At 40.3% G+C, this 25,869-nt stretch overlaps 1 protein-coding gene across 1 annotated transcript; it reads right to left on the bottom strand.

Moving 5' to 3' along the window:
• Positions 1-231: 231 nt before the first annotated feature.
• Positions 232-25,380, bottom strand: LOC101174903 (excitatory amino acid transporter 5-like). Its single transcript, XM_011473785.3, has 12 exons — positions 25,206-25,380; positions 20,112-20,608; positions 12,814-12,893; positions 11,056-11,271; positions 7,168-7,210; positions 6,889-7,096; positions 6,089-6,188; positions 4,230-4,463; positions 3,961-4,155; positions 3,513-3,647; positions 3,322-3,424; positions 232-1,608 (listed from the first exon to the last, which is right to left on the bottom strand). The coding sequence occupies exons 2-12, from the start codon at positions 20,361-20,363 to the stop codon at positions 1,444-1,446; spliced, it is 1,731 nt and encodes a 576-aa protein (XP_011472087.1). The 5' UTR covers positions 20,364-20,608; positions 25,206-25,380; the 3' UTR covers positions 232-1,443.
• Between the last annotated feature and the right edge of the window lie 489 nt (positions 25,381-25,869).

Here is a 25,869-nt window from a genome sequence, read left to right as displayed (position 1 = left end):
TTTTGAAAACACACATCTTTTTCTGTACTCAGAAAACACACTTATTATTATTTCTTATTATTGTGCCTCTGCTTTTTTTGTTTTGGGATTCAATTTAAGTGTTAAATACCCTTTTATTTTGAGTACAAAATTGAGTACAAAAATTAAAGGAGTTATTGATTGTTTAATATTTAAAAAAGTTTTGTTTGCTTTACAATGCCTTTCTAAAACAATGATCATCTTTATTTGTACTTATGATCATCAGCACTTATTCCTATGTCCATTTGTAAAGTAAATGAGTATCAACTGCAATTGTTTGATGTAAGTGCCCTTCTTTACAGTAGCAGCAGAGGAAAACTGTTCTGAATTAGTGTTAAGCCACGCCCACTCAACAGCAGCCACTGTGAATGTTATTTTGGCCAAAAAGAGGCAGAAGTCAAAGTTGGCTACAACAAACTGTTGAAATTCTCACAAATGTTACTGCACATTGTATATTTTGAATCTTTCGGGTGAAAACAAGAACAAGAGGATAGATAATGCACATCGGCTTCAAATGAAGCCAGTCAGAGCGCATGCCTGCATGCAGAGGACGAGAAGGGTCCAGTCTGCGAGATGAAGAGCACTTGGTTTCATTCATTACTTTAACCCTTCATGTGGGTCCAGAAATGACCGATCAGGTCAGTTGACTCCAAGGTTCTACGAAGAAACCTGTCCTGGTCTTGAGGTCTGACTCTACAATGATTCAGATCCTGGATCAGGACCCTGTTTCTATCAGAGGAGAAAAGCCAGTAAAAGGAGGACATGTTTAGAGTCCGTGGTTTGGTACTTAGAGGTTCTGGTTTCCTGCAAACTCAGACAGAGGTGAATCCTGCTGGAACTTCTCTTCCAGTCTGAAAAATGAATCGCCACTTGGTCCACAAGTCCAAGAACACGTCAGATATCTTCATTTTACAGAAAATCCTGACTTTTCAAATGCAAAAAAATGATCTTTGTCCCTTGTATGAGAAATGTTTGGACTCTTTCTTCACCTTTTCCTTTTGAAAAAAGGAAGCCAGACTCCTATAGGCAGATGGAAAGTGTAGTTTCTTCTCTGTGGATGAAGAAAAAGGCTTGCTGGATGGAGGCCATCACACTAACAGAAATGGTAAGGACTGTTTTAGGGGGTTGAATGACAGTTCTTCAGTTCCTCAATCCCGATCTTGTTTGTGACAGACTTTCCTTCAGTGTATTAGGTGTGTGACAAGGGTAAAGAACATGCCCATTCTCCTTGGGTCAAATCAGCAGCATCCTGTTCCTGCAGGATTTTGCATCACTTTCAGATAATCCTCTGATATACTAGTCTGCTTCCACCTCTGAGCCCAAACGCCCTGGCAGAACCACGATGCCTGGCTCAAAGGAGTCCAGTTCTGTTGGCACAATGAGTCCTATCAGAACTCTGCCAGGGTTTGCTGAGTCTCCAGGCCCTCACACCTGACAGATGTTGTAGTAGACGGTGTGTGCATGACCCTGGCCCATGGAGTCGCCTGTCATTTCAAACATGCAGTCTTTGTGCGTGTGGATCTCGGTCAAAGGCACGTCCATGCTGTGGGAGTTGTTGTGTGGAGTTTGCGTCCCATATGATGGCACAGGCTGTGGAGGAAACACAGAAACAACTCAGCAACAAACCACGGAAAAGCTCATCTCAAACTACAATAAGGGGTGTACGAAGACAAAAAATGTACAGGACCTGCAGGTGGCAGGTTATTTTCTTACTCTATATAAAGTCTTAAATACAACTTGATTTGAAGTCATATTTACTTAGCCACGACCAAAAATGTGTTTCGACCAGCAGAGATATCATGACACATATCCATGACACCTCACTAGAAAAGCTTCTGGGTGTCATTTTCTCCAGAAGTTCAAACCTCTTCAGTTGTCTTCTTTGAATGTGCAGGACAATAGGAACTACTTTAATTTCTTCCTGGATTAGAAATAAATCAAAGCTCAAAGCTCAGACAAACCTGGATGTCTGAGCTTCAACTACTATCTGTCTGTTAGTCAATATCCCACTCCATCCTTTCCTGACTTGTAAACAAACTGCATAAAGACGTAACCTCTTTCTCTTGGGGCAGCAACTCAATCTGAAGGCATTCCACATTCATTCTAGTGGAGAACGCCATAAATGGACACACCCACAAGCCTTTCATCCTAAATTTATTGGTGACCCCAAAGAGGCAAAAAGAGTTATATTGACAGCAACTGCAATTGGGGGGCTATTTATGGGTTGGATTGTTACGGACAATATGAGCACTGGACAGAACAAATTCAGACAAGAAAAACAATTGAGAGGTCCAGCAGTCTAGTCTGGTCCCTGCCAGACAACTGGTGCACCAGTGGACTGGTACAGACTAACAGCAGTTAGTAGGGTCCAGGTATGCTTCACAAAAAACCCAACGGAAGAAAGATGGAAAATAATGAAACTATAACAGAACCAAAAAATCCTCAAACTTTACAAAACAAAACCCAAAGTGCTCAAGCACATATGTGGAACAACAATAAAGTGAAATGCTTGGTGATGAGCTGGTTGGTGGCTTAGCAAGATTCAAACTGACATCCAGGGAGATAATCTGTTATGGTTGTTGGTCCAATGTGAGCAAATGCTGCAGTAATCTAATCACATGTCAGCCTGCAGGCATGAATGAAGTAACAGGCTTATGTTTCCAATCTAGGACTCATTTTTACACAGACAGTCTACAGGTGACACGATTAATAGATTTATTCTTGAACAATGGCTTTTCTGAGGGAAAGTCCACTGTTCATATAGAAATGTGCTCCTTGCACAAACCCAAAATAAAGGCATAACGTCTCAGATATTATGAGTTGTATTGATAGAAACACTATATGCTAGAAAAATCTGAACCCTGGAGCCCTTTGAAGCAACGGTGTATAAAACAGGCTGAATAGCAGTTTTAAATCAGTAACACAGAACTATTTCTGGAATTACTGAATACTTTTGGACTCTAAGCATTCATACAAGACAGTGTTTTATGTGGCTGTAGTTTAATGTTCAAAGGAACAAAGGTCCTTATTGACCTGTAGATGCAGAAACTGTCTTTGGATGAGGTAAAATAACATATACTGAGGTTTTTCTTGTGAAATTATTTTTTTCAGACATGTTGTCAATACTCCATACAGGCTAGAATTTTGTCACTCTGTTGTACCTAGAAGAACATGAAACGCTGTTGGTACACAGAGAGGACATGACCTCCTAACGCCATCTAACCCTCATTCTGGAATATCATAGCTGCCACTGCTGGAAGACCTTTTTGGGCAATTGTTATTATATTTTATAAATCTTTTTACCTTTCCTGTCCCACTCAGAGGAAAGTCCTTCCGGCAAAGATGCCCAATGATTCCCGCTGCCAGAGCGTCTCCGAGGACATTGATCATGGTGCGAAATCTGTCCCTGCAGAGGCAGAAGAACAACCGTTTTCACCACGACCAACCAGAACATTTGATGCCGCAGGTTTCCTTTTGTTGGAACTCTGACTTACAGGATCCAGTCGATGGCCACGATAAGAGTGATGTCATCGGGTGGCAGACCCACCGAGGTGAGCACAATCACCATGGTAACCAGGCCAGCCTGGGGGATCCCAGCTGCACCAATGCTGGCTGCCGTAGCTGTGATGCTGGAGATGTTAAAGGAAAAAGTATTTGTCACAAAAAAAGAACATCAACTGAAAGATTGCATGCTGCTCCAAAAAATTGATCTTTCTTTAAAACAATAAAATACATTTTATTAAAAAACAAACAAAAAGTCTCTGCTGCTTTGACTCTAAAAGATATGAGCATCAAACCATTACAGATAATTTAAAGTGGTCCTCTAAAGTCAAGAGTAACTTTGGAAACTCCTCTTGTTTTTTGCATACATGACAGTATCTCCTGCATATGGTTGCATGTTTATTTACTCAGACATACACCGATCCCTGTGGGGGGTCTTACCTAATGGTGACCAGCTGCCCAAAGTCCAGCTCATAGTCATTAACCTGAGCAATGAAGATGGCCGCCACAGCCTCATACAGAGCTGTTCCGTCCATGTTGATTGTTGCTCCAACAGGAAGAACAAAACGAGCAATCTGCCGGTCAACATGGCAGTTTTCCAACAGACACTTCATGGTGATGGGAAGTGTGGCAGAGCTAGGGAGAGGTGGAAGTCAAATACATTTCCCCAAAACGTGACCGAAACCACAAAAGAATGGGATATCCCTGACCTGGAGGAAGTGGCCAGAGCGATCACCATGGCCTGCAGCAGCCCGCGGATGTAGGTGAAGGGGTTCTTCCTGGTGAGGAGGAAGTAGAACAGAGGAAGGAGGATGAGGCCGTGGACAAAGAGGCCGGCCAGCACGGTGAGGCCGTACCACCCCAGCTTCCTCCCAAGGGTGCTCGGGTCCTGCATGTCCAGAATCTTCCCAGCTACCAGGAAGATTATCCCAAAAGGGAAGTACCTGTAAGGATAACAAATACAACCTTAATTCAGATCGATGCTAAAATATACCAGAGAGCTTTAGGATGTCACCGTGGCGTGTCCTGAGACGTGACCCTATGCCTGCGTGTATAAAGATGATCGCAAAAAGGGGGTGCTAAATAAACTACCTAGTGTCCGCAGGTGAAATTAGTCATGATATTTTTCTAGCACAAGACAAACTCATAGGTTTGGGTCACAAACCCGCTCTTCCCACCTTACACTGCTCTTCAGACTGAAGTACAGTCCTATTGTTCCCTCTATATCAGCTGTTATGATGATGGAGAGATGAAACAGTTTCTCAGTTCTTTTCTCAGGTTTTAAAACAAATTTAGGTTCTTGTCCGGGCTGCACAGTGGTTGAGTGGTCAGCACGTTGTCACGTTCTCCTCGTGCATGCACAGGTTTTCTAAGGGATCTCCGGTTTCCTCTCACAGTCAAAAAACATGCTTCTTTGGTTAATTGGTGACTCTAAATGACCTCTAGGTGTGCATGCGTTAGTGTGTGTGTATTTGTGTGGCTCTGCAACAGGCTGGCGACCTCAAAAGTAGCTGGGCTAAGGGAGGGGGTTTAGCAGGTTCTGAAGATGGATGGACTGATGGATGGTCATGTCCATCAGCTGCTCAATCATGAAAAGTTTGCTTCCAAAACACAACATCATGAGCAGTCCAGAAGAAAGTCCCAAAATGTTGCTGCAGTTTAAAAAAAACTAAAAATGTATAGAACATTTTAAAAACAAAGGTTTTCTGTCCTTGATTGACCTGATCCACAATTACTAATGTCGTCTGCTCTGAAGACACACATCCACAGCTCTGTGGGTTATTTACACTGGGGTGGGCATCTTTAGCACTTGTATTGCTGCCGGTTTCAATTAGATCAGCTGCTGAAGCAGCGGCAGAGCGGAGTTCCACAGCGAGAGGGGCGGAGTCCTGCAGAGGGAGAAAGCGCTTGATGACACAAGCAGCACGTTTTCAGCACCTGAGGGGTCATCAGGTCAGATGTTCACAACCCTGCTGCACGTCAGAGGATTGAAACAAAGACAGTGCCACCACCACACAGATGGGAGGGCCAGATTTACAGAGATAACACTGAGAAGTACTAAAGATTTATGCCGTGGTTCTTCAAAAAGAGGGTCAAAGGAAGAAAAGCAGATTTTTTAATCAAACAAAAAATTACCATTTAGTGCTTAAGATCTATTTATCGAGGTGGGCGTCTCAACACCATACCTCCTTTCATCTATCTTCAGAACCCACTAGATCTCTGTTAAGGTCATGGCTTCCCGGAGCCTATGCCAGGGCAGGGGCAAGGTGGGGCACATCCTGTCATTTTGCAGGGGCGAACACTCACACTATTAGGAGCAATTTAAAGATGCCAGTTACGAAGCAAGTTCTTGGAGTGTTGGGAGGAAACCCACACATGCACAGGGAGAACATGCAAACTGCTGACAGAAAGAACACAGCAGGGATTTGAACCAGGGCCTTCTTGTTGTGAGGCAAGAGCGCTAACCACTACACCCCTGTCCAGCCAATAAAAAAACCATCAATGCCCATTTAAATAAATACTAAAATAAACCCTCCAGGTGTTATGAGCATATGAGATTTCATCTTACCACACAGCAGCGTTGATGATCTTCATCACGCACTCATTGATGCACTGACACACATTGACCAGAGGGGCTCCACGCTCACCCATCCTGCCCAGCAGCAGACCTGCAAGATGATCAAACATGCCACCTTTACGACAAACCATAAGAATGAAAAAACTCCTACAATGAACCAGACTCATGCTTCATCTATCGTGTTTCAAGTAAAGCTTTGGTCTCAAGGGTCACATCTTCTAATTATTTATTTCTAATTATTTTATTTTTACATTATTTTAATTACAATAATTTAATTAATTATTTTATCTTAACATGCCAGCTGTTCTCTGTCTAAGACAGAAAGATGTGTTGATTTGAAATCCAGACTTCAGACTAAACAGGTTTGATGAACACTGTTCTGCACAAGGGTCATGGTGTGAAAACTTTCTGTTTTACAGTTGGTCAGTTTAGTTCTCCGAATGTGAGAACCTGCTCGTTGTTATGGATTGGGAGGAGCTGGTGCTCAGGGAGGTGCTTTTTAGAGAAAAACTCAAATGTGTGAATGGATCAAAATACTGCTTGGTTTTTGTGAGGAATTAACATTATAATATACTTGAAAGCTCAAAAATGTTGATTTTGCATGATATTGGCCCTTTAACAACTTGATTTACTCTAGGTTGGATCGTAGGAAAGGAAATCGATTTATTTAATAATTGAATAATCGTTGCAGAACTAATGTTCATTCAGCAGATAAATGAGTCATGACGGATGCTCAGTTCTAGAACCATAGTTTAAACACGGTGACCCGAGAACTCTACTGTTCCGCTCACCCATGGTGGCAGAGAAGATGACGATGCCGAGTACGTTCATCTGCTGGCTGGTGCCGGGACTCGTCTTATACATGACCTCTGGGGGAGGAGTTAGCTCCAGGTACACCGTGCGCCCGTTGGGGTTGCTGTCGTCAGGGATAATGTAGACAAAATTGGGTGTGATGGTTCTGGTCGGGACTTTGAGGATGGGGATCAGGTCGGTTTTGTACTGCAAAGAGACAGCCAATTGATTACAGGGAGTCATAAAACTAAACGAATCTCAATGGGGTGTGGTCCAACCTGCTGGAATGTGGCTTCGATCAAGTTAGAGGGAACCATGTTTCTATAAAGAAAGAAGAAAATGTAATTATTATTTCAAAAACTAATAAATTGAACAAAATAAAACTAAAATGTAAATAAATGTTAATGAAGTGATTTAATTAACTGTTTAGACACTTGAAAAATCTCAGTAGAAAGCATCCAGGACTCCTGCTTAACCCTATGACACCTGAATTTATTTCCAGCTTTGGAAAAACAAGTCACTTATGTTTTTAGTAAATGTTAAGTTATAGTAATTTAGGAACTGAAGTGATTTCATGCATTAATAGACGTCAAGGGGATAATCCTATAACATTGAAGAAATTGTGAAATGAGAATTTCTAACTAACATCTGGTGTCTGATTTCTTGATGCAGTTGAAGGATTCCAAAAGCAAAAATAATGAGGGCTTTGATAAAGAGCAGCACCTTGTCTCTATAGAGAAAAGCTAGTTTGGAATGCTGTTTCTCTTTCGGCTTTTCCCATCAGGGGTCACCACAGTGAACGAGTCACATGGTAAACTTGGTAATGTTTTACGCTGGATGCCCTTCCTGATGCAACCCTCTCAAAGCAACCAGGCTTGGGACTGGCACAGAAGTAGAGAAGGGAACAGGGAGCAGCCCGGAGTTGAACCCTGGTTTCATGGATGGAAGGTGCTGCAAACCAGCACGAGCTAAACCGGCTCCCAAAAGCTGGTTTGGAATAAAGGCCTGAAAAAATGGAAACTAATGAATGAAACTGTCAAACTTTCTTTGTTGACAGATTTTCATTTTTTTTTTATTCCTGCCAGCAGATGACGCTGAACGAATTCAGTAAAACTCAAATATTTAAAATATTTCTGGAGGAAGTGGCTGGGGTGAGGGAAGTCTGGGCATCTCTGCTCAGTCTGCTGCCCCCGCGACCCGGTCCCGGATAAGCGGAGGAAGATGGATGGATGGATGGAAATAACTTGACAGAATCTTTGCAGGGTCTCTCTTGTAAAGAAGGTTTTGATCAAAAGAAGTCCTTGGATTTACTATAGGAGAATAACTTCTTTGCTGCTCTATATAAATCCTTTATAGGAAGATGCTCTTGGCTCCACCGGTGTTTGAGGCTTTTCTGCTTTAAATGTCTTTTTGAACACGATGGCGCAGCCACAGATTCTTCACAAAGATCTGTGCGAGCATGCTGACATTTTCATTAAAGTGTCTCTTCCTGGTCTGACGTTTCCTTTGCTCAGATCAGCTGACCCTCAGCGGGGTTGGAGGTCAGCAGGATGACGGCGTGTTTGATCCGCTCGTGCAGCTCCTTCCAAAGCTGGCACGGTCTGCCAACGTGTCACAGCAGAGATCACCACTCGGGTAATCTATCACTCATCCCCGCAGGATTACTAAAAATACACTGATCAGCCCGAGCGGTAATGGGATTGATGTGAGTGAGTGAGTTTCACTGATCTATGGTCAGGTGACTTGGAGCGCTGCACAAGCTTTCTGTTCAAGAAAACAAGTCAACCCCGAATACCGGGTCGACAATCTCAGTGATGCATAAAAATATGAGTGTGGCGAGGATGCAGCATGCTCTTTGGCGTTGATCTGCAGGAAACAGATTCTTCACTCTGAAGATAACAAGGAAAATGATTTCCATTATTTGTGCTTCCCTTTATTTCAGAGTTCCATTCATTTATTTTGTTTTATTAATTTTAAAAGTACGACAAAAACAGCACCAGACATACAAAAGACAGCCTTGGCATAGAAAATAATGACACTGGGTTACCACTGCAACATGTCTACTTCCATCTAACCCATGTTCACCTCCTCTACATCCATGAACCTCCTCTTTGGTCTTCCCCTCTAGACCTCTTTTCTGGTAGCTCCAACCTCAGCATCCTTTTCTCAACATCACCACTGTTCCTCCTCTGAATGTGTCCAAACCATCTCCACCCGCTTTCCTGCATTTATCTCCAGAACATCTACCATGATCTGTTCCTCTGATGGATTCATACCTGATCCATCCTGGTCTCTCCTGGTCTCAACTCTGCACTCTCCATTGTTGTGCACTAAGAATTTAAAGTTCTCCATCTTCTTCCCCTCTGCTCCTGTAACTTCACTGTTCCACTTGAGTTCCTCTCATTGACACACAGATAACACACAGTCTTGCTGCAGCTGATCTTCATTCTTCCAGAGCAAACCTCCACCTAGATGTTCCTTCACCTGCTCCCTGCTTCTCACTATACATCCCAATGTCATCTGCAAACATCATGATCCACAGAGATTCCTGATAACCTCACCTGTCACTCTGTCCATCACCACAGAAACTAGAAGCTGATCCTTGGTGTAGTCAAACCTCCATCTTGAACTCCTCTGTCACACCTACAGTACATCTCACCACTGTGTTCCAGCTCTCATTAATGTCCAACATATCCAACGTTCTTCTCTGTCTCTAGACTTTCTTATCCAAACCACAGCTCCTCTCTCTGGATCCTGTCAAAGACTTTCTGTAGATCTACAAATACACAATGCAGCTCTTACTGACCTTCTCTGTTCTTCTACAGGAACATCTTCAACTGTTGTTCATAAATATTTACTTCTGACCTCACTCTAGCTTCTACTACTCTTTCCCACAACTTCACCGTGTGAACCATCAGCTATGTTCCTCTGTAATACTGTAAATAAACTGAGCACAGTAATTTTTTGTTTAAATTTTAACTTCAATTTTGGAGTAACATTCTTGAAAAAGTAATTCACCAGCAGCTAACTGCTTTCTCCTGATGAGCAGAGGTTTTCAAGAATTTTAGGCTCCATCACAGCACTGAAACTGCTCTGACCAAGGAGTTCATGACACGGTTCTTAATGCAGACACTGGCAACATCTGTGTCTGTGCTGTCGGATCAGAATGCGACCTTTGACACAGACGATCGTGTGATCCTGCAGATACTAGAAGGCCAGGTAGGCATCTTTAAAACTGCTCTTGAATGGTTAAAGTATTATTTCAAAGGCAGGATTTGTTTACTGGGTTTAAAAATTGTGACTGTCTCAGAACAAAGCCTTGACCTCTTTTAATAATGTTTTGAAATTATTTTGATGATAATCTATGATTTTACTGTTCTAAATGGGATTTTAATGCATTACCTGTTAGTCATGTTTACATTTTGATTTCACATTTCTTGTATTGACCTTTTCTATGTGCATCTGGTTTGTCTTTTCTGTAAAGCAATTTTAATTGCTTAAAGCATGAATTTAGCTTTTCTTGCTTTTCCTTCTGTGTTTTTTCTTGTCTTATCAGTAAATAATTAAATCTTCTGCTACTTCAATTTAATTTTTTTGAAAATCTTCACTCAAGCCCAAAAAATACCTTAAAAGACATTTGAAATGTCTTTTATAATAAAAAAGGCACAGTGATTATCTAAAATCCTAATGAAGTAAAGACACAAGCCTAACATGTATGCTCATGAGCGCAAAGTTATAAGATTACACAAATAAGCATTATTGAACAACTGTGACATGTTCTGGACAAAATATAAGATCCATAAAGCTCAAATTCTCATTCAATACAAAAGCCTTTTAGCAATCTGTGGACTTTTGGAGAATTTTTGGAGAACTGCCTGCTCAGGATTTACAAAACCAGAAAATTTTAATTTGATTGTTAATAAAAAAAAACAAAAAAAACATTTGCATTAAATATATTAAGTTGGAGCGCATTTCTTGAGCTTCCTGTATTTGTTTGAAATGCCAATTAAGCAGAGGAACTCCACAACATTCAAATTCTTTCTATTTTTTTTCCAGTAAAAATCTTTATGCTTTCAATTCAATCATTATTTCTAAAAGAATTTGGGCACATTTTCCCACATGTAAATACATTTTCCCAAAATTCTGATGACCTGTGCCCCCCTTACCTGATCAGGTCAAGCAGGGCGTCGGCTGACGTCATCACAGGGCCGCCGCCCAGCCGGTTGCTATCCATCTCTGTCCCCACGCCGGGTTTGATGATGATGACGAGTATGATGCCAACTACCACGGCTATGAAGGTGGTCCACAGGTAGTAGGTGACGGTGAGGACACCCATCCTGCAGCAAGCCTTTGACTCCATAGACGACAACCCCGACATCAAACTGCGGAGAAACAACAAAATGATGCCGATGGCAAAGACTCACAACTGGCTCTTGATTTAAACAGTCTGGGGTCTGCTAGATGACAGTGAACCCAGCCCGTATCATCAGCCCTCCACCGCTGTGCTTGACTGTCTGAGGAGTTCCAGATAAAGATCTAATCAAACGTCTCGTTTTATGACTCAACAGGCTGCATCGTGTGTTAAAAAGCTGTTAATTTCCTATTTTCCTGGTTGTTCATGTCTGCCAGCAGAGATGTTGGTGTCTGTTGTGTAACAGCAAACTCTTCTGTCTGACAAAAATACTAGTAAAAGTTAACTTGGGCGATCTTAACCCATGCAACTGGTTATGCTGCTGCCATTCTTTTTCTGCTAGAGAGACAGTCTAAATGAAATGAAATTCCATAAATAGTCACAATTATTTTTAATAAACATAAATGATATTTTTTTAATATTAACAAAGTTGTGATTTATTTTGTTTGCTGATGATACCAATATTTTTTGTACAGGTAAAAAACATTGATTAGTTGCTGAATGTAGTTGAACAAGAATTTAAGTTGATTAAAAAATGTCTGATTCCAACAAGTTATCCCTAAATAAAAATGTAATTACATTTATGATTTTTCTTCTGGTAATAGAAAGGTGGGAAACGTGAAATTATATCTAAGTGGTACAGAAATTGAAAATGTTCAAGTCTTTAGGTGCAATAATTGAAGATAAATTGTCTTGGAATTATTGTATAAACTACATAAAATACAAACTTTCTATATCTTTGGCATTCTGTTAAAAATTATTGTTAAACAAAAAGAGTGTATATCTTATTTACTGTTCATTAGTTGTCCTGTATCTTTCATATTTTGCAGAGGTTTGGGGAAATGCAGGAAAAACTATTATTGAATCAGTGGTTAAATAACAAAAAAACTATTAGAATAATTAATAGAACAGGGTCATGTGAACCAACACATTCTCTATTTAATTTAACTAAAAGTTTCAAATTAAAAGACATTGTTTATAGTAAAATATTAGAAATGGTCTATAGAGTTAAACATTTAGTAAAAGTTAAACATAATTTAGTTTGAAAAAAATAGAGACTTTTGCTTTAACAGTTAGTCAGTATAATTCAGCAGGTCTTCATCACTTTGAACATGTTAAAATTAGAAATAATGTTACGATGTGTTTCAGTTCTTGGTGTGAAATTATGAAATGAATTGAGTGATGAATTAAAATTAGGAACATCTTTTTACAGTTCAAGAAGAGTCTAGAATGTAAATGCACAGAACAATTACAAAACCCAGTTGTAGAAGGACTTTATTTACTTGTATCCATTTGTAAAGGATTGTTTTTTTATTTTGATTGTATCTACTTGGTTTGTTAAACTGATTAGCATGGACATTGAGGACATTGAACAACAAGCTGCGTATGCTTCTGCCTATTATCTTTTTTATTGGTTGTTTGTTTATACTGGATATTATATGAACAGTACAAATGGTAACCTTAACCAATAAACCGATGAATGAATTAATGCATTCACAGTGCTTTTTTATACCTGGATGTGATGAGAGGAAGGATGAGCATCTTCAACATCCTCATCAGCAGCTCTCCAGGAAAGGAGAAGTAGATTTTGGCCTAAGAGGATCAAACATGAGGGAGTGAAAATTGGAATCAATAAGACATTTAAAATAAAAAAAACCTTTCTGTTTAAAACAATTGCAAATAAATGAGACCATAGATAAATCTGGGAGTGACAAGAAGTGCTGGAAACAAGGAAGAAGGACTGATCTGAGTGAAGGATGAACCCCTAAGGAGTAACAAAGACAGATGCTCTGACACAACCTGCTGTTGAGGCTTTTAGAGACTTCACTGCATTGTACATATCTAACAAAAATAATATTGATGAAAGGAAAACAAACTACAAAATGTCTATTCAATTTATAACATCATTTTTTCATGGAAAACCCCAAAGAAAATTTCACATTGAAAAAAGTTTAATCCCAGCTGTGGAGCCCCTGTGGTCCCTCGACGTTCTGTGAATATTATTTATATATTATTTTGTGGGCACAAAATAATATATAAATAATATATAATTAAGCTAAAAATAAATAAACAAATAAATAAATAAATAAATAAATAAATAAATAGGCTAATAAAAGATGAATATTTACTGGGACCAGAAGACATGAAGTCATCCAACATTCTGCTTACTCATTTGAAGTTTTCTTGCTTTTTTTTAATAAAAAAAACGTACCCCCCCCCCCCCCCCCAAAAAAAAAAGGTGTCTCCAGACAGTGGCTGGGATAGGCTCCAGCATCCCTATGATGGATGGAATCATGAAATTTAAACTATCCTTATCCAATTAATTTCAGATCAATCTGATGAGTAATCTTCCTAGCCAGCCTGCGTCCCCTACAGGGCGACTCCTGAGCTGTTGACAGAAGCCCCTCCTACAAGACGATTGCTAACCAAAACAGTCTAAATGACGCCTTGAAGTTACTGAAGAGCAGAAGGTGTGAAATGAGTGACGCCAACCTCCGTCCGGCTGAGCAGGATCAGTTCCTCCAGGAAACAGGACTCCAGAATAAACAGATCTATTTTCACCTCACGGATCAGATCCGCTCACAAACACTTCCATGTGTGAGTCCAGAGTCGGAGAGTTTCACAGTTTACTGCAGATGTGACGAGGATCAGTTCCTGTTTTTCCAGAGTTCCTAGAGAATCATATGTGACACTGTCTGACAAAAGTGGGATGACTGCTTCCTATGTAGCTCACATGTACTCTGTTCAAACCTGTAGGTTGTGGAGGTATTACAGACACTTGCTCTGATGCTCTGATCACTCTCAGTGTTGCATGTTTACAGCATCCATAGCTAAGGATTATGTTTCTATTTACTTGACTTGTTCATGCATTTTTGTCACTGTAGAACATTTTCCTTTAATAGAAATGAGTGAATTTTGATATTGTGTTATTTTTTGGTTGCTGTCATAGCTAACTAAGAGTGCAGCTGTGTTGCCAGGTTGGTGGCTTTTTTTCTTCTTCGAATCACAAAAAAGAAAAGCTGATTCTTCTGTGAAATGCCATGTGTGACTGATGCCAGCTGGAGATCCTAAGAGGTGGAAATAATCAATTAAATTTACTTGAAAAATTGGAAACGCTTTCTTTTACAGTACAGAACTTAACGTGTACTTAAGTGGTATTTACTATTAAAAATAATAATAATGGTACTTATTGTGTAACTACTGGGTACTTACAGGTTATTTACATAGTACTATTTATGGGACTTACTGGGTACTTACATGGTACTTTTTTGTGTCTACTCTGTACTTACATGGTACTTGCTGTGTATTTATGTGGTACTATTTGGTTCATACTGATGTGGTACTTACTGGGTATTTACATGTTGTGCAAAGGTGTCTTTGTGGTACTTAGAGCATGTAAGAACAAGGTAAGTACTATTAAAGTACCTTGAATTTAAGTCTGCACTTGGGCATAGCTCGGCTGCCGGAGCACGCTCTGCATGAATGGACCCAGACATGGAGATGTGATTATCAATGCTTTTGTTGAGCTTTTTAAAATAAATAAATAAATAAATAAATCTCTAAACATGCTTCATGTCTTCCATTCATTGTAATGAGAGACACACAGACAGAAATGTGAAGGTATCTGCTGTAAATCCAAGTATTGCTTACATCCATGTTCCTGACTGACTTATCACGTGAAGTATTACTTTGTGGAAAAAAAAGTAATTATTGTTTTAACCCATGTAAGGTCACAGGCTCTATAGAAACGACCCAAATTACCCTGTTCAAACGTTTACACACCCAGATGTCTTTGATCTGAAAACATCCAGACAAGCCGATACAAAAAAAGGTTTGAATGACAGCTAAAGGTAAACATCCTCACCACTCATTTGTCTGTTATGAATGTGTGTGCACAAAATGTCTTGGAGTTTCTGGGCTCCCAACAGACCCTTGTATCCTTCTTCCAGTGCTACACTGAGGTTTCTGGATCCTGAGTCAAGGTGAAAGCTGAAGAACTGTCAAAAGATCTACGGGAAAAGGCACCTGAACTGTACAGAACCGGAAAAGGATATAAGAAGATAGCCAAGGAACTGAGAATGCAGGTCAGCAGTGATCAACTTTGATCAAGAAGTGGCAATTGATGGGTTCTGTTGAAACCAAACCACCGTCACATCTGTTTCTGCCACAACTGGCAGAAAAATCATTAGGGATGAAAAGAAAAACACAACTTCCACTGTGATCCAGAAAGCCTTTTTGTGACGTAAATGTCACAAAATAGCTGGCTTACAATGCGCCAAACAGCACAGAATCAAACCTCCAAACCTCAGGACCAAAGTAATTTGGAAACCAAGACTGAACTTTTTGGCCACAACCATAAACGCTACATTTGGAGAGATGTCAACAAGGACTTTGATGATAAAAACACTATTCCTACTGTAAAACACGGAGGCGGACCGCTGATGGTTTGGGGATGTGTGAGCTACAAAGGCACAGGAAACTTGGCCAGAACTGAAGGCCAGATGAATGCACCACATTTATCAGAAGATACTGGAGGAAAATCTGCACTTTTCAGCTTGGAGGCTGGACATGAGACATTTTAACACGAGAATGATCAGAAACACAAGCCCAAGTCCGACAGAATAAGGTGAAGGTTCTGCCCATCTCAGTCTCCAGACATCAATATTACTGAGTCACTCTGCAGAGATCTCAAATGGGCAGTTCAAGCAAGACAACCCATGAATTAAAGAATTAAAGGAACAAAAAAAAATCGTTCCATTGAAATTATCAAAGTGTGTGGGTTTATTTCAACGTCTTCATAAAAAAACACACATGTGAGCTGCATACATCGTCATTTTTGGTTTCCTTCACTTTGCTACATTTACTCTGTGGTTGTGCATCTTAGTGGGTTAAATATAAAAAGCTTAAGTCAGCCACAAAAACGAAGACTTATCCACTATTTCCAGACAACTTGCTGGCTCGCTTAACTAAAATAGAAGTGATGTGTTAAGAAATTTTTCTACATTTATCCAAACAACTGACTTCAAAACAAATTCACTTTAAAGAATTTTTTTTTTCAGGATGATTTTTTCCCCCCTTCCTGAGCTTTTACGCAAGCGTGTAAAAATGTTTTAGCACTGACATGACATGCTGCTGTAAAAACAAGATTTTTCTTTCCAAGCGGTTCTTTTTCTTTTCAATATCATGGAAATTAATCATTCTTGGAGTAAGGGACAAAAACAGCTAATATTCAGTCCTCACAGCCTCTCCTCTAACAAAAAGGAAGCTGAAATTACTTTTTTATTATTTCAAAGTTTGTTGCCAGCTCTCAAAAAAATGCTGAAGGAGAAACAACTTCATTAAAAACATTCAGTGAGATAAATGTGGCACATGAAGAAAACAGATAAACAGCAGGATATAATAAATAGATAAAACTACATTTCAGTTCCAGTCAAAGCAAAGTAGAGTTGTGCAAACAGCACAGACTCAATGAAGAATATCCCAAGACAGAAGGTCAGCATGAGGAGCAGATGATTTTCTCTGGATAAACTCCTGAACACCAGTCTGCTGCAAAGGGGGAGCAACGAGGACTTCTGCTGCCGCCAAACAGCCGTGCGAACCTTCTTCCTTTGCTGAAGCAAGACTATAAACAGAAATGCTTAGGTTTAACCGCGGCGTGTGACACTTTTGTGAGCTTCGTCACGCCATCTGAGTCTGCAGGCGTCAGCGGAAGTTCCTTCATTTCACTTTCATGATCCAAGTTCTCTCTGAGCCCTAAACTCTCAAGCAATTCTGATAATAAGTCCAATAAAAATGTTCGGTTCTCCGCAGTCCAAATATATTTGAATTTGGATCCATGTTTTTCCAGTCCTATCAACAGCTGTTGTAATGCTGTTGTGACAGAGAGTGAAATAAGGTGAGTAATTTACAGACGGAGAAAAGTGTGTGTGGCAATTACTAAATGCTGTTGGGGAACATAGTTAATAAAATATTCCTTAATTCAAAAAGAACAGATCAAAATTCCAGTAAAAGCAAAGCGTTAAAGTATTATGAGTTATTTCTCTGTGAACCAGTGTCGCTCACCTTCAAGTTCAAATTAAGTTCAAGTTTTTTTTGATTGTGGCGCCTTAAAATGACTGCAGTCAAACAAGGCGCCTCATATTAAAAGCTTAAAACATTAAAAACAACAGCGAGATTAAAGAGATTAAAACAGTTACAGGTAAAAACTATGAATAAATCTCATGAACACGTAAAAACGGCAGATAAAAGCATCACAAAGACTGTGTCAAAAAAAACAAAAAAAATAGATTATAAGAAGTTTTTAAAAAAGGGGGTGGCTTGCCAAATGCTCAGAAATAAAGCGTTCCACAAAGAACAGAGAAGCTCAGAGAGGTACGGCGTTCCACAATTATGTAAAGATTTAAAAGCAAATAAAAGAATCTTCAAATGAACTTTAAAATTCACAAGCAACCACTAAAGGGTAGCCAGAATAGGGGTGATGTGGTTTCTCTCTCGCACTCCAACCAGGACCCGAGTAGCAGCGTTCTGGAACAGTTGGAGGCATGAGAGGGACGACTAGCCAACTCCAGCATGAAGAGAATTACAGTAATCCAGCCGAGATGCAATACAGTTTTTCTCAGTCGCTTTAGTACAATTGTCAGATCAGAATGAAAATCCCAAAACTATTTGTTCAATCTTCACATCATGATGTCACTTGTGCACATCATATAAGCAGTTTCTCACTTCTTTGAACAAGTTGCAATTGCTTTGGTACATCCATGCAAATGATTATGTACAATTCTCTGCTCTTTGCTACATTATCAATTGTTTATGTCATGTTGATCTAAATGTATTATTTAGTTCACTGTGCAATAGTCTTACTCCTCAAAACACCTAGTCATTAGTTCATCGTATAAGTCATTAACTGCAAAATGGTTGACCAAGTTGTCATAATGTGACAAACATATTTCGCTGCATTGCAAAAGAGGATATTCGCTGTGATGTGGATGAGAATTTGTGGCCTAACATACAGGAACGACAAGAGGTGTAGGAAGACCACACCAATTCCTACTGCACTGCCTGTGCTGTTGTACAGAATATTGTCCTATCTTTTTTTTACCTTTGTGTTAATGTTTGCAGTGGGTTTTTTCCATGTTGGTATGACATGGTCTGTCAAAAAATTACAATATGAACAATAAAAGTGTAAATGTGAATCTTGTCCAGTCTCTTGCAATCAAACAAAAAAGGTGTAACTTACATTTTACAATAATTGTCATCAAAACTTTAGCCATAGTTTACATCAGAACCTCCCTCTAAAGTACACAGTTATATTGACAACATGACTAAGTCATTTGACTGTCTTGTTCGTAGACAATGACACAAGGACTTGACATTCTGATGGCACTGACATGTTCAATGACATAAAGACTTAGTTTTGAGAGATGAACTAAAGATTTTGAGTAGGTTACAGGCTTTTGCAAGAAATCCATGGTGTTTTGCTGTTTGTACAAATTGTTTTGAGAAATGCACACACGTATTTGCAAACTTCAATTCTGATCTGAGAATTGTACTAAAGCGACTGAGAAAAACTGTAAAAGCATAGATTTCTGTCTTGAAATGTTTAGTTAAAAATGCCTCAAATAAAAGAAACTGGATTTTACCACTGAACGGATTTGGCTGTTATGTTTAAACCACTGTCTATTTTAAAACCCAGGTCTGACACAGACTGTTCTAAAAGTGGAGCCAGGAGACCCAACTCCACTTAGGAGGGGTCACAGGAGCTGCTAGGACTAAACAACATCACTTTCCTTTTTTTAATCATCAAAACTTAAAAAACTCATAGCTATCCAGTCTTTGATGTCTTTTAACCCTTGTGCTATCTTTTGGGGTCCAGATGACCCCACTCCCAACATTAATGTGCCTTGGAGGACCTTTTTTCTTCAATGATTTGTGATCTTCACTGGTGTCCATGGATTACATGAAATCTTTCCACCTTTATCCACCTTTGTCATGGTAGGGAGAACACGTCAATGTAAGGGTGGGGTCATCTAAGATAGCACAAAGGTTAGATAAGACAGTAGTGATGTGACAGAGCAAATTTTCTGAATTAGTAAATATATCTGACTATCGTCAGCAGAGCAGTGAAAGGAAACCATGTGTTTACTCAGGATGGAGCCCAGAAGAAGGAGGTACATGGAAAACAAAAAGGGCCTAAACTAAAACCAGTTTAGGACTGGTTTAGGACCGGTTGTTGTGGTACCACCAACAACAGCGGAGCAGTTAAAGAATAGGATCCAGACAGTCACATACATTAGTTCTCTCAGCCAAAAGCATGAGAACCAGTCAAGTGCAGCACCAAAAACCCCAACCAAACCATTCAACCTGGACAGTTAAAGAGTTATTAGTAAGCTATTTGAATACGTAAAAACAGAAAAACAGCATTTCTTGTAGAAAAGGGGTTGACAATAACAAATGACTACTAGCCAAAATCTCCTTGGTCTTCTGACAACACCGACCACGCCCAGTTTACCAATTAACCAACTTACTGAATACATTGTCAATAAATATCAAACTCGATCGAATTCTCTGGTTTACGAGAAAAAGATAAGGGTGCTTCAGTTTAACGGGACTTTTTTCAAACATTCATTGCTGATTCTTCAGTTTATGTTACAGAAAAATGTGCACGGAGGAGATCATCATCCCATGTTTGAAGTGACAAATGAAGGAAACACCTTCATGATCTCACAAATCTTTTCTGGGTGACAGTGAAACGCTTTTGTATTTGTCTACGTCTTGAAGGACTCATGGAGAATTTTTCTGCAGGTTCTGTACCTGTGAGGACAGCTGGGTTCCTCTCAGCGTGAAGCCCAGCGTGCAGCCGGTGATCACAGCCACCACAGACAGCGTCAGCAGCCCGTTCCTCTTGCAGAAATCCCTCACGCGCCTCACCAGGTCTCCCGTCACTGAATCCACGAAGAAGGACTTGATCCGCTCTCCCATTTTCCTCTCTGTGCCCCCTGGAGCGAAAGAACTCTGGTCCGAGCGCACTTCCTCTTCACCCCTCGGTAACAGAAGCTCATCCATCACCTCAAAGGTTGTGGGGTCGTCCTGGCACGCTAACAAAGCAGAGGTCCACAGAGGAGCTAACCTTTTCCAGAGAAGGATTAGATGGCCAGTGATAAGAGCAGAGGCAGCCACACAGACTTACAGGACTAAGAGGCTTAGACAGGTGGGAGGAAAGCTCTCCAGCCTTTGTTGTGGCATCTGGTCCAGTTGGTTTTCTTTTCAATACTTTTTTAGTGAATGGAGGTCAGATGGAGATGCTCCACCTAAGGAGGACAGTGGGGACAGCTCTGAAAGAGGGAAATGTCAGAGTGATCTGCAGAGATCTGTGGCTAAGCCCTTTGCATCATTGTGGGAGTTTGCTGCTGCTGACATCACAGAGATGCTTTCTAAAGTATCTCTGTGATGTGTGCCAGTGCTTCAAGCATTCACACTAACATCGCTTTTCCACTACCGTAAGTTCTTTAGCTCATTTAAATCACTTCATAATTTTTCCAACATTTTCATATCAAAACGTTCAGCTCATTCAGGACTGTCCTGCTTGTACTTTTGGTACTGATGTGTTATGAACTTTACGAAATATCAAGGAAAAAATTTAAGCTGTGAAGGGTGTTGTATGTTCCGCCCTCGCCGCCCACCTTTGACCCTGCCTCACTTGCTAAGCAGCCCCTATGGGCTCCATCCTCATGGCCCCCACTTTTACAAATTTCTGTAAAAAACAAACAAAAATACACTCCTTTTTTTCAAATTGCTGCTTTTCTATTGGTTTTATTTCTATAGCAACCATTATTAAGTCAGGACTATAAATATTTGGACAGAGACACGTTCTTTCTAATTTTGTGAAGGACCTGGTCTAAGGTGGACTCTCTGCGTAAAATGCGATAAAAATCCCTCTATTTAACAGTTTCACAAGGCAGAAACTGTGTTTAATGTATTCTTTACTATCTAAATCATAATTTAATCCAGTTTTGAGCAGTCCAGGTCCTGTGGTTTTTGAACAGGACCTGGTTCTAGGGGATCTTAGGCTACGTTCACACTGCAGGGCTTAATGCTCAATTCGGATTTTTTCAAAAAATCCGAATTGTTTGCTAGACCGTTCACATTTCCAAGTAAATCCGAACTTTTGTGATCTCCAGTGTGACCGTGACACGACCCAAACGAGACCCGCATGCGCAGAAGCCAGAAGAATACTCAACGGTGAACGACGTCACTTGTTGTTTGCGGAGCCAACGTTAACAATGGATGTCAACAACAGTGTTGTCAAAAGCGGAGCTCTTTTTGTAATATTAAATTTATTTTCACGAAGGAGCAGCACAATTACAATCTTCTCATTTTAAGAAGGCATTGGAGTCGGGATCGTCTGTATCCACTGTAGTGGAAGAGGAATGTGTATGTGTTGGGGCCGCGCCCCCGCGTGTGTGTGTGCAAGCGCGTGCCGCGATAGAGAATAGGTGGGGGGGCAGTGTGGGCGCGCATTCATGTTGTGTGTTACGGATGACGGTAATAAAAGAAGGTTTCCCCCAAAATAAATGCTATGGACTCTTTATTAACCCGTTCTGGAGAATCTAAGGATCAGAACAGGGAGGAGGAGGAGGATCGCCTCGGGTCCCCCGCGCTTGAGCACGGTCGGAAAGGCCGGGGAGAAAGAAAAAAAAGTTATCGCGGGAAAGGTTCAACACCACGCTCTGCCATTTAGCTGGAATCTTTTTCAAAAACCGCCCAGTTGCGATAAGAGCCCTGGAGTTTGGCCTGAATAGAGCGATCAGCCCAAATATTAATCCAAATATTAATCCTTCCACTGACTGGTCTCAGCAGCATCGTCCACCATGGTTGATGTTTACGTTCTCGTTCCCGCCTACTTCAACGCAAAATGATGACGTTTGTTGCGTGTCGATGACGTACGGTTCGGAATCAAGTCGCCTGGCCGGTCAGACGGCGGTCGCAATTGAAAAGAACGGCTACAATTCGGAATCAGGACGGCAAACCCACGGGGCCTGGGTCGCAATTGAAAAGATCGGATCTGTGTCATTCAGACTGTCATGAAAAGATCGAAATTGGGCCGCTTAGGGGCAAAAAATTTGGAATTGGGTCGTTTCAGCCTGCAGTGTGAACGTAGCCTTAGTGGGAAAAGTGCAGTGGAATGTTCTTTTAGTGCCCTCACAAATCGGAAGCTGTGAATCGAGAGGTCATTTAATTCAGTAGGCACATATTGAAATATTGAAGCTACTTCTTTGAAGGCTATTGTGAATCCCTCTGCCACTTTCAGGATGAAGAAGATGCTTCACTGAAAAAGATGCCTTCTGAATCCATCTCATCAGGTCCTATTGAAGGTAGAGCTGTGGTACTCATACATAGTTTTTTCCTGCATGCTTTCATTTTCTGTTAGATTATTTAGGTGACCTCAGATGCCCCTTCAAATATAATAGAATATTGTATTTATTATAAAAGTTTAGGCGATGGGATGTCCAGGATCTTTTCTTAGTGTCATTTCTATCTTTTCATCGTTATTCTATTCTCTTTGTGGGGGAAGGGGACATGAAGACCAGCAGTGGGACAGGAAGGAATGTATGGATCCTTCTGAACTTGCTGTTTGTGCATCTCCAGCATCTATTTTATTAATGACCTTTTTCTCCATGCAGGAAGAAGATGCTTTACTTCATGACCATTCAGGCAACCACATGGAGCAGAACTCCGTCATTTCAAGGAAGATGTTTCCTGCCTGATGTTCTGAAGATGGATGAAGGAGAACAGAAGGAAATTTTGAAAGAGCTCCCAAACTGCTCCCTCGTGAGTGAATGTGACGAGAGATTGATGGAACTGAGGGAGCTTTTCGTTTTTTCATTTCAGTTTTTCATCGACTGTGAAACATTTCGCACAGAAATTATGGATAATTGAAAATTAAAGGTGTATGTGTGTTTTGAGAAACAGTAAATCGCAGTGCCTGTCGCTTTTTAAAAAAAAGTTTTTTTTGTCTATATTTGTATATGTGTAATGCACAAATGACTGTAGCATTACATTCATTCATCTTCTACAACACTTTATCTCTTTTGGGGTCACGGGGCTGCCTATCACTTGCTGGTGAAGGTAGGGGACATCCTGGACAGTTTTTTGCAGGACCACATCACACACCCATACACTCTCACATCACACCTATGGACACTTAGAGTGACCAATTTACCCTTTAAGCATGTTTTTGGACGGTGGGAGAAAGGCCTGGAGAAAACCCACTCATGCATGTTCAGCATGGGGTCAGGAGTTTTACTTTCCACGATTAACCGACCTGAGACTATGCACTCCTGGAGTTGTGTGAGACTGAGCATAAATACACAACAGTTATTACACAATATATTGGTGGAACCTGGGTGTGATAAATTATATATTTTGTATTGTGATATAACTATACATACAACAATAAACCATTGATCAATAAAGGACAGGTAAAGTTAATCTTTATTTCCAAAAGAAAAAGTTAGTCAGCAGCTTTGTTCAGTCTGCCCTTTTCTTTTCTCCTGTAGCCATATGGGAGCATTTAAAAAAAATAAAACAAAAGATCTTAAAGCACGATTGTACATATCCTAAAGATGGTTAATTGCATTTATTTACGTGCATTCAGACATAAAAACAGATGGAAATTCACATTGGCTGTCTCGGTAGCAGCAGCACAAGAGTTGAACTCTGTTCCTCACGTTATTAGGGACCTCACCACCAACTATCTGTTTAAAAGGCACCTAAAAAACTGGTTCATATCACAACAAACATGTCTACATTGAACTATATTAATGACTGCCTCTCTTTATCCGATCTGTCACCTTTTGTCTTTTGTATTTGTTATGTTTCTCACTGTGAGCATGTTTTATGCATTTTAAAGAATTGTTCATTGTACATGTATATTCTCTATAAATGTATTTAATTGATGTTTTGAGGATTTTTGGTTGATGATTTTAACACCTGTCCGGGGACTACAGATGAAATTTAGCCTTTGGGCTAATTCTGGCACATTGCAGCCATGCTTTTAATTATGCACTGTCCCTGTTAAATAAACGAATGAATAAAAAAATAAATTAATAAATAAATGCAGCCAAGATGCACATTGCTCCATTGCCCGCACGTATTTTAAGTAAGGATAAATAAGGATAAAAGTCGAGCACACATGCTTCCTCTGGGTCCGTGAGGCCAAGCAAAAAGTACTGCTTTCGAGCCTCAATTTGATTTACTCCCTAATATTGCACAAGGAAACTTGTACAATGCATATATGTGAAGACGGCAATCGCGGGATAATTTGCCTCATCTGCTAGGTGGCAATATTGCACATGGAAACTTGTAAAATGCGAAGAAGAAGAGGGGCTCAACGTGGGCGGGGTTAATATTCCGTAGCATTCAGGCATTCCGCGATAATGAGCGTTCCTCCTGCCGCAGCCAGGGGTAGTCGATGGCTTCTGCATCCAGAGGTTCTGGGTTCAGGACCTGAGTTTTACAATGTTTTGGTTTTATTTTTGCATTGCGTTTATTTTCTTCATGTAAGTGTGTTTTGCTGTGTCATGCACTTCTCATAGAAAACGTCACACATTGTGTTTTACCTTTTTTTTTTTTTTTTCATTAAAAACATTGTTTTGTTTTACGTGTTTTCATTATCATTTCCACCTTGAAGTGTTACAAGGAGCTTAGATGAAGCATATGTCGATGTACGTCCAGTCCGCCACCAGAGGCCGCTATTCTGTGTGTTTTCAAAGCCCTGAATGGTTGGTTCGTTTTTCCAGCACAATTACATGAACCCTGTGAAAGCTTCTTGGGGCTTCTTTTCCCATCCCTAGTTTATTACTTAACAAAAAGCGTTGCAGAGCAGGGAAACAAAAGTAAACTTACTGTGAGCTAAACAGGAAACCAGGGCAGAAGACAGTCAGGGAAGAGACAGTATGGACCAGCACAAGAAGAAGACAGAGGCAAGACTTATATACCCCTTGTGCTATCCCATGACCCCACCCCAAGTTGACGTGTTATCTCTACCATGACAACTGTGGATAAAGGTGAAATAAATAAAAAAGGTTCAGTCTAGTGGGTCTAGATGACCCAACTCCCAACGTTAAAGTGCCTTGGATAGCACAAGGGTGACAGGACTGACAAGACACAGGTGACAACCATCAGGAGAGATTGGAACCAGGGAAGTAAAACTCAAAAACATGACATGCAAGAAACCTTCAAAATAAAGCAGGAAACAGAACTCAAATCATGACAGTGACATAACGGAAGCAAAAACTAATACAAAGAAACCCAAACCATGGCAGTTATAGTATTTTGTTCAGTTCTAGCCAGGGATCTATGGATTATATTTTTAAGTAACAGGAGAACGCCACTTTTGGAGCTCGCCACATGCACACCATTCAAAATCTACAACTACTTATTCGAGCAATTTTTCCACAGTAGCTTTTAAATGATGCTTCAGAGCGATCGATCCCCAGGACAAGTTTTTGTTTGTATCCAGTAATTAAGGTGTTACAAAAAAAAAATCAAGATGCCGGCTTCTTCCTGA

This window comes from Oryzias latipes, chromosome 4, assembly GCF_002234675.1.
Source record: "Oryzias latipes chromosome 4, ASM223467v1".
NCBI classification, from domain to species: Eukaryota; Metazoa; Chordata; class Actinopteri; order Beloniformes; family Adrianichthyidae; genus Oryzias; species Oryzias latipes.
This window is presented reverse-complemented; position numbering and strand designations above follow the sequence as displayed.